Source organism: Scyliorhinus canicula, chromosome 1 (assembly GCF_902713615.1).
Source record: "Scyliorhinus canicula chromosome 1, sScyCan1.1, whole genome shotgun sequence".
NCBI classification, from domain to species: Eukaryota; Metazoa; Chordata; class Chondrichthyes; order Carcharhiniformes; family Scyliorhinidae; genus Scyliorhinus; species Scyliorhinus canicula.
In genome coordinates this window covers 305,162,831-305,172,334 of record NC_052146.1, presented here as the reverse complement: position 1 = coordinate 305,172,334, position 9,504 = coordinate 305,162,831, and the positions used below count along the sequence as shown (strand labels likewise).

General features: G+C 50.2%; 1 protein-coding gene across 2 annotated transcripts in view; it reads right to left on the bottom strand.

Annotated features, from left to right (window-relative positions):
* Positions 1 to 9,504, bottom strand: part of myct1a (myc target 1a) — a 99,808-nt gene that overhangs the window by 68,584 nt on the left and 21,720 nt on the right. Inside the window, exon 2 of one of the 2 annotated variants that reach the window (XM_038816912.1) lies at positions 7,240 to 8,178. The exons of the other annotated variant lie outside the window; for it this stretch is intronic. Within the exon in view, the coding sequence (XP_038672840.1) occupies positions 7,649 to 8,178 (530 nt within the window). The 3' untranslated portion in view covers positions 7,240 to 7,648. Of the gene's footprint in view, positions 1 to 7,239; positions 8,179 to 9,504 lie in introns of those variants that run through there. 2 annotated transcript variants of the gene reach the window in all.

Sequence of the window (9,504 nt, the reverse complement as noted above, 5' to 3'; positions counted from 1 at the left end):
GCCGGGCTGGAGAAGTGTGTATGGGTGGAACCTGCTGGTGCCAGGTCCCTGAGGCAGACAATATCTTGGCGGCCGTCGGGGTAAGCCACATATCCATACTGGAGGTCAGCATGGAGCAAGTGCACCCCATCCACCACGGGTGCCTTGTGGAGGCGGACGTGCCTACGGAGCAGGACCGGTCCTGGAGCTGAGAGCCAAGTCGGGAGTGACACCCCGGATGTGGACTTTCTGGGGAAGGCAAAAAGAGGTTCATGGGGTGTGTTATTTGTAGAGGTGCACAGTAGTGATTGGATGGAGTGTAGTGCATCAGGGTGGACCTCCTGCCAGCGAGAGGCTGGGAGGTTCCTGGACCGTAGGGCCAGTTGGACAGCATTCCATACCATCCCGTTCTCCCTCTCTACCTGCCCATTTCCCTGGGGATTATAGCTGGAGGCGCTACCCCTGCTGAGCAGGAACTGACGCAGCTCATCACTCATGAATGAGGATCCCCTGTCACTCTGGATGTAGGTGGGGAAATCAAACAGAGCGAAGATTGGGTTTAGGGCTTTGATGACGGGGGCAGACGTCATATCGGGGCATGGAATGGTGAAGGGGAATCTGGAGTACTCATCGGCCACATTGAGAATGGTGCTATGTCTTTTCGTCCAACGTCATTTCGTCCAACGACACTTCGTCCACGTCTTTTGGTCCAACGTCTTTTTGTCCGCCCGTCTTTTGGTCCAACGTCACTTCGTCCAATTATCCAATTACAAATTAACTCCGTATAAAACCATTCAATTGATAAAATGCAAGTATAATACAGCAAGTGAATTTAGTTGCTAAAATGCAAGTAATTGATAAAATGCAAGTAAAATGCAAGTTGAAAAATGCAGTTTAAAAATCTGAAATTGCAGTTAAAAAATCTAAAAGTTTACTAATAATTTTTTTGTCTAAGACTTTTTGTAACTTGACTTTTTGTAACTTGTACCACTCCACTCCACTCCACTATTTGATAGACGATGAAGAAATACCTGCTGAATTCATCGTTTACTTCGACTTGACTTACATAGGCATTGTGAGAGGACGTGGTGCCAGACGAAGGAGTGAAACACCTACATTCCCGACAGCTGTATGGAATGTTAACCAGCGTGTTCTACAAGATCTACCGAGAACAAATAATGCTGCTGAGGGGTTTCATTCTGCCATAAAGCGTTCGGCGGGTGGAGCTCATTTGAATATCTGGAGGTTAATCAAAACTCTGAAGGAAGAGGAAGGGTTCATAATAGGCAAAAAGGCTCAAATTCTTCGGGGAGATCAGTCGACTTCATGTACGCGATATAAGAAAATAACTGAACGCCTCAAAAGATTGGCCGTTGAATATGATTCTACAACAAAAATTGATTTCTTGAGGAATGTTGCTTACAATTTACATCAATTTTAAGTAATTTCGGGAATTTGAAGTAATTAGTAAACTTTTAGATTTTTTAACTGCATTTTTAGATTTTAAAACTGCATTTTTCAACTTGCATTTTACTTGCATTTTATCAATTACTTGCATTTTAGCAACTAAATTCACTTGCTGTATTGTACTTGCATTTTATCAATTAAATGGTTTTATACGGAGTTAATTTGTAATTGGATAATTGGACGAAGTGACGTTGGACCAAAAGACGGGCGGACAAAAAGACGTTGGACCAAAAGACGTGGACAAAGTGTCGTTGGACGAAGTGACGTCGGACGAAAAGACGCGACACGATTGAGAATATATGTGTTTCGGTCGGTGGAGGGGGGGGGGCCCTTTGAAATCCACACTGAAGCATTCAATGGGGCGGGAGGCCTTCACCAGGCGCGCACGGTCCGGTTGGTAGAAGTGCGGCTTGCACTCCGCACAGACCTGGCAGTCCCTGGTGACTGTCCATACTTCTTCGACGGAGTTGGGCAGATTGCGAGCCTTGACAAGATGGTACAATCGTGTGACCCCCGGGTGACAAAGGCTGTCATGTAGGGCCCGGAGTCGGTCTACTTGTGCGCTGGCACATGTACCTCGGGATAGGGCATCTGGAGGATCATTGAGTTTGCCGGGGCGATACAAAATCTCGTAATTATAGGTGGAGAGCTCGAATCTTCACCGCAAGCTTTTATCATTTTTGATCTTTCCCCGCTGTGTGTTGTTAAGCATGAAGGCTACCGACCGTTGGTCAGTGAGGAGAGTGAATCTCCTGCCGGCCAGGTAATGCCTCCAATGCCACACAGCTTCAACGATAGCTTGGGCCTCTTTTTCGACGGACGAGTGCCGTATTTCTGAGGCATGAAGGGTGTGGGAAAAGAATCCCACGGGTCTGCCTGACTGATTTAGGGTGGCGGCAAGTGCAACGTCTGATGCGTCGCTTTCTACTTGAAAAGGCAGTGTCTCGTCTACTGCATGCATCCCGGCCTTGGCTATATCAGCTCTGATACGGGCGAAGGCCTGTTGTGCCTCGGCCGTGAGGGGAAAATGGGTGGATTGAATGAGTGGGTGGGCCTTGTCCGCATAGTTTGGGACCCACTGGGCGTAGTAGGAGAACCCCAGGCAGCGTTTGAGGGCCTTGGGGCAGTGGGGGAAGGAAAGCTCCATGAGGGGGCGCATGCGGTCGGGATCAGGCTCAGACTCCGTTCTGGGCCACATAGCCGAGGATGGCTGAGCGGGTTGTGCTGAACACGCACTTCTCCTTGTTGTAGGTGAGGTTGAGGAGAGTGGCAGTGTGGAGGAATTTGGCACGGTTGGTGTTGTGGTCCTGCTGATCGTGGCCGCAGATGGTAACGTTGTCCAGGTACGGGAAGGTGGCCCACAAACTGTACCGGTCGACCATTTAGTCCATCTCCCTTTGGAAGACCGAGGCCCCATTAGTGACGTCGAAGGGAACCCTGGAGGAAGTGATAGGGACGACCATCCGCCTCAAAAGCAGTGTATGGACGGTCCGATTTATGAATGGGGATCTGGTTGTAGGCGGATTTGAGGTCTATCGTTGAGAAGACCTGGTACTGCGCAATCTGATTGATGATATCAGATATGCGTGGGAGGGGGTACACGTCGAGTTGTGTGTACCGATTGATGGACTGGATGTAGTCCATGACCATTCTATGTTTCTTCCCAGTTTTAACGACTACCATTTGGGCTCTCCAGGGGCTGTTGCTGGCCTCGATGATGCCTTCCCGAAGCAACCGCTGGACCTCGGACCTGATGAAGGTCTTGTCCTGGGTGCTGTACCGTCTGCTCCTGGTGGCAACGGGTTTGCAATCCGGAGTTAGATTGGCAAAGAGGGAGGGTGGGCCGACCTTTAGGGTCGTGAGGCCGCACACAGTGAGGGGTGGTAGGGGCCCGCCGAATTTGAGGGTAAGGCTCTGGAGATTGCACTGGATGTCCAGGCCTAGTAGTAGTGCAGCGCAGAGATTAAAAAGGACGTAGAGCTGGAAGCCGCTGAATTCTACACCCTGGACCATGAGAGTGACTGTGCAGAACCCCCGGATCGTGACGGAATGGGATCCGGAGGCCAGGGAGATTCTTTGATTGGCGGGGTGGACCGCGAGGGAGCAGCGCCTTACCATATCCAGGTGGATGAAGCTTTCGGTGCTCCCGGAGTCCAGCAGGCAAGAGGTCACGTGATCGTGGATTCTCACACTGGTCGAAGCGGTGGCCAAGTTGTGCGGACGTGACTGGTCGATCAAGGTGAGCTGCGGTCAGTCGTCGCTGGCGTCAGAAAATGGAGAGCGTGGGGGGGCCCAGGACGTGGAATGCTGGCGCCGTCCATGCCCCATGGGGAAGACAAGATGGTGGCGCCTGAAGATCCTGCGGGGGACAAAATGGTGGCACCCATGGGCCGCACGTTGCGGGGTCTGGACACGATGGCGGCACCCATGGGCTGCACGTGGCCCCGGGAGGTGAAGATGGCGGTGCCCACTGGCTGCGCGTGGTCCGGGGAGGTGAAATGGCAGCACCCACTGGCCGCGCGTGGCCCCGGGAGGTGAAGATGGCGGCGCCCACTGGCCGCGCATGGTCCGAGACGAAGATGGCGGCACCCATTGTGTGTAGGTCAGGGGAGGGGTGGGGCGATAGCGGCGACTGCGCAGGCCTGGCACACCGCGGCAAAGTGTCCCTTTTTGCTGCAAGCCTTGCAAATGGAAGTGCGGGCCGGGCAGCGTTGGCGGGGGTGCTTCTGCTGGCCGCAGATGTAACATTGGGGACCCCCGGAGTGCGCGGACTGGCGTGTGGCGCAGGCGTACTGGCTGGGTAAAGCGCCGGCTGGGGCGGCCGTCTGTGGGGTCCCCGAGGGATAGGAGGGGTGGGCCGCACGGCTGGAGGGCTAGGCCTGAGAATTACGTGAGGCGACGGTCATAGAGAGTGCTGGCTTTTTAGTCTCAGCTCGGTCGAGCGTGGCCCCTTCTAGCAGTCTTTGGGGTCTGAGGTCCAACCCAATCCCCGTTACAAATGCATCGATAAGAAGGTTGGAATGTTCAGTGGCCGTAACAGCCTGACAGTTACAGATCCGGACAAGTGGGATTAAGGCCCGCCAGAAGCCTTCTGTGGACTCACCAGGGAGTTGAGAGCGAGTGGCGACTACGTGCCTGGCGAAGAGTGTGTTCGTTTTCTGTATGTAGTTTTCTTTGAGGAGCGCCATGGCGTCTGCGTAGGCCGGGGCGTCCTGGAGCAGTGGAAACACGTTGGAGCTCAACCTTGAGTACAGGATCTGTATCTTCTGAGCCTCGTTGGAAGGGTGGTCGCTGAGTTGATGTAGGCCTCGAAGCAAGCTAGCCAGTGATTAAAGTTCTTTATGGCATCGCTTGAGTGCAGATCCAGCTGCAGGCGATCTGGTTTGATTCGGAGGTCCATCTTTTAGAAAATCTTACTGCAATAAATTGATGCATGATCAATTGTACAAAGACTAAGGTTGGATACAACTGTGGCTTTATTGCAGTAAGATGTGTGGCCTCCCACAGCAGCTGGCGAAATGGCTGCTGAATAGAGGACACGCTCCTCCTACTGGGCGGAGCCAGCAGGCTGGGGCTACCGGCGAGCCTGTAGTACAGGTCCTACCTTACATCACCTAATACAGGTGTAACAGCGGTTTACCACACTAACCACAAGCTGCTGAGAGCACAGGCCTTTTAAACCATCAACTTGGTCCCAAGGATCAGCTTGATGTTCGTTGTACTCTTTATGTGAACCAGCCAAAGGTGGTAACTGCATCCAACATCCTGTAGTGACCAGCTCTGCTGCCGGTGTTGAATGCCTTAGTGAGATCAATGAAAGCATGGTGAAGAGGTATAGCCTGTTTCCTACACTTCTTTCAAAGCAGAAGAAGATCATTTCCACAGTGGATCTGCCAACATGGAAACTTTACTGTACTTCTGGAGACTGTCAGTCTGCAAGTAGATGAAGTTTTTAAAGTATGAGCCTGGCAAGGCCTTTGCCATGACACGAAGGAGTGAAGTGCCCACATCTGGTCGCTCACCTTTGTTTTTGTACAGTGTGATGATTTTTGCATCATGCCTCTCCTCTGTACTCCCTCCATTCATTTTAGCCATTTTGATTAGTCAGAAAGGCAGAAATTAGCCAATCTAATGGACAGTGACACATTCTCAGACTTTAAGTGGTCGCGTCAATGGCAGTTAATGACCAGAAATAATACATCCTGTTTTCTGAGTGTCAGGGACATTCCTCATGAGCTTCAAAACCTGAAGATTATTATGACTGGTTTGACAGACGTCTAATATTCTCTGGTTATCTCCAGATTTTGGGTGGGTTTTGAGTGTTCATGCTGGGAGCAGAAGCTTTTTCCACAAAGTGTCAGCAATGAGCATTATCCATTCACAGTCTGAATGGATTAGATACAGAGTGAAACTCCATTGTCAATACCTTATTGTTTCTTAGCAAGGCATTATTGATGAGGCTGAGGTTAGGGTAACAACATGGATTATATGCAGGGTAAAGCTCCCTCCAAACTTCACTGCTGAACAAACACAGGGAGTAGGTATCATGAATTAGATACTATTTAAATGCTCCTTCTATTGAATATGGCCAGGTCAGGTGGATTATTGAGTGATGAAGGTGCAGAAGGAGGCCGTTCGGTACATTGTGGCCCTGCTAGCTCCTTGTTAGAGCCATCCAAATTGATCTTGAATTATAGAATCATAGAATTTACAGTGCAGAAGGAGGCCATTTGGCCCATCAAGTCTGCGCGGGTCCTTGGAAGAGGCACCATACTAAGCCCATGCCTCCACCCTATCCCCGCAACCCAGTAACCCCGCCTAACGTTTTGGACACTAAGGGCAATTTAGCATGGCCAATCCACCTAACCTCCACATCTTTGGACTGTGGGAGGAAACTGGAGCACCCGGAGGAAACCCAGCGACCACCATCTAATTATGGAGAGAGTACGCCTTCTCTACACCACTCAACAACTGCTTTAACTCTGCAGCTTAGAAGGATGCCCACCACTTCAGCAACCAAACATGTTTCTACACCAGTCAATAAGTGATTTTCATTTCATCCTTCCATAGAGGTGAAGTATAAGCAGCGTGGCCTGAATGCTCATACATGGAATGTCAGAAAGGCCTGTCTCAGTTTGAATCAAACTACCAGCAGAGGGCAACCTTTTTTCAGTAAATTTCAGCTGGTTTCGACCCAGGTTTTGTGTTTTTAATCTTTGCATCATCCATTGAGAGTCAATAGATTTCTTTCGGATGTCCTGTATGTATACTGGTGTCCAGTGCATTGCTGAGTAACGCTTGTTCTTAGCTACCTGGGTGCAGCAATCAGAAATGTTCCTCACACAACAACAAAGAGGCTGCAGGCAAGAAAGAGAGATTGGAGAAAACATTGGCGCTGAGGGACTGCTGCACTATCAGAGGAGCTGTCTCTCTCTCTCTGACATCTCAGGTGTGACGTGCTTCTGGTCAAACTCAGCTGCTGCAAGCCTTTCTTGTAACTGCAAATATTAGAATTACTTGATGCGAAGACACTTGTTATAGAATCAGAGAATGTTCACAGCTCAGAAAGAGGCAATTCAGCCCATTGAGTTCATGTAACTCAGTTACAGCAACTCCATTTGTCCCAATTCTTCACTCTTTCCTCAAAGCTCTGCAATATTTTGTCTGCAAATGCCGATCCAATTCCTTTTAAAGAGCTGAAATTTTGGAAGCCTCAACCATCCTTTCCGGCTGTGAATTCCAGATCCTAATCACTCTTTTTATTTAAATGAAAGGATTTCCTCATGAGGCTGATTTTGTTAATCACCTTAAATCTAGGTCCTTTTATTCTTGACTATTCAGCCAATGGATACATTTTCTCTCCATCTACTCTTGACCACAGTAAGAAGTCTTACACCAGCTTAAAGTCCAACTGATGAAATAACTGCGCTCCAAAAGCTAGTGATTTGAAACAAACCTGTTGGACTTTAACCTGGTGTTGTAAGACTTCTTACTGTGCTCACCCCAATCCAACGCCGATATCTCCACATCATGGCTACTCTTGTCCAGACACTTCATGTGAACACCTCTATTGTGTTTTGTGTGTTTTTCCACAGCCAGTAAAAGTTCCCACCCATCCTACCCAAAGTTTAAGTATTAAATTACAAGTACTGTGAACCCATTGATGCTGGTGCTGCTCCTAAGCATTTGGGCCAGCAGGGCATCATGCGAGCGCCTCTTTGCTGGGTTCCATCACAAACTCGTAAGCAGGAGGCGGGGTCTGAGATGAGTGACAGTCATAGAGCCGGCTCTCTGACCAGTGTTGCTCCTGGTAGCCCAGGCTGCAGTTGAGTGTGGACGAGGTGTCTGTGCCAAGCAGGCCGGAGGATGATTGCATCCCGTCCAGCCCATCTGCCAATGATGCTTCTGCGAAAGGATGGAAGGTGGAGGCTCTGAAAGTAGATTTCCTCCCATAGGTGTCAGCTAGGTCCTGGGAGGTCTGCCGCTGGAAGGCCAGTGTACTGGCCAAGGCAAGATTGCTGTCACCGTGTCTGTCATAGCTGTTGCTGCGGTAGAAGCCAGTGCGGATGAGCATGTTGTTGTGTGACAAGGATCGGTTACGGTGGTTGGTGGCCGGTGATATGGAAGCACTGGCCTGCTTCCTGCGGGCCAGGCAGGTGAAGAGGATCCAGATGAACGCACCGATTAGGATGCCAATCCCAACAGACAAGGAGAAGGACAGGATAACACCCGCTAAACCAAAAAAAAAGAGAACACCATGAGTAAGAAAGACAATTCCAAAGCAACGTTCATGAACTCAGGACATCCCACAGACACTGAAGTAGTTGTGAGGTGTAGGGCGGAATTCAGTAGAGATGATGTGGGTATTGATGGGGAGAACTGGTGGGAGTACACAATGGGTTTGAACAGGAGGGCTGACACTGTTCCAAGGTGCTTATCCAGACAGTTTCGGGCCTCTCACTCTATAAAACCCCAGTAGGGTGGAAATCCTACCCCCCCCCCCCCCCCCCCACTGAGGGCCACCAGCCAATCAAAGACTGACAACTTTGTTGAACAACAGCATCAACAGGAGTAGTGGCCATTGCTGGTACTGCAACTGGGGCCTTCCCAGAAGAATGGCTCTGTTTGAGGTAAGTGGGGGTGGTTGGGATTCCCAAGAAGGGGAGGGGGTCTGCCAGCCTTGGCGGGTGGGGGGGGGGGGGGGGGGGGGGAGGAGGGGATTCATCAGCAAGGGAAGAGGTGGCTTTTTGCGGCTCCCACCTTCCTCAATTGGATACAGAACAAAGGACCAACCCCTCACCTCAGAAGGTCACAGGAAAACCTGACAGGCAGGAGGTCGCATGCAAGCATTGCCACCCTGGATTTAATCAGGGGGAGGGGGGGGGGGGTGGAGGCAGGAAGGCAGTGGGATCACATGCCCACACCCTGTCGCCTGAGTACACAGTTCCCCTGCCTCTGGGCTCCACTCTTTGAAGGTGGGGCATTACATTACACTGTTGTCGTGTCAGAAATGCAGCAACCAATTTACCAGGGATGCAATTCAATGTCTCACCCAAAAACGGGCACCTCTGCCTGTGCAGCACTCCTTCAGCACTGACTGCGTCAGCCTGGATTTGGTGCTCAAGCATCTGTAGTGAAATTTGAACCGATTTCTGACTCAGAGGAGTCACTGTTACCCACTAAATGTGACTCACTCGACTTCAAGTGATTGAAGGTAATACCTACATTCGAATGTTAAATACACAAAAAACACTTGTACTTATACAAAAATCTCCATGTAATCCACGGTTCATTACATCCAAAGATTACTTGGAAATTGAGAAACAATTTTTCAACAACTGCAGGGAGCAAAGTGAACTGACAACATCCTGACTCAAGAGGTGAGAGGATTATGAGTCATTGAAAATTACATTGAGTTAGTGGGTTATACGCAATGGGTCAGAGACCCTGCCAGAGACGGCCATCGTCATGTGGTTGGGGGCAGGCAAGGTAGCACAGTGGTGAGCACTATGGCACCAGGGACCCGGATTCAATTCTGACCTTGGGTGACTTTCTGTG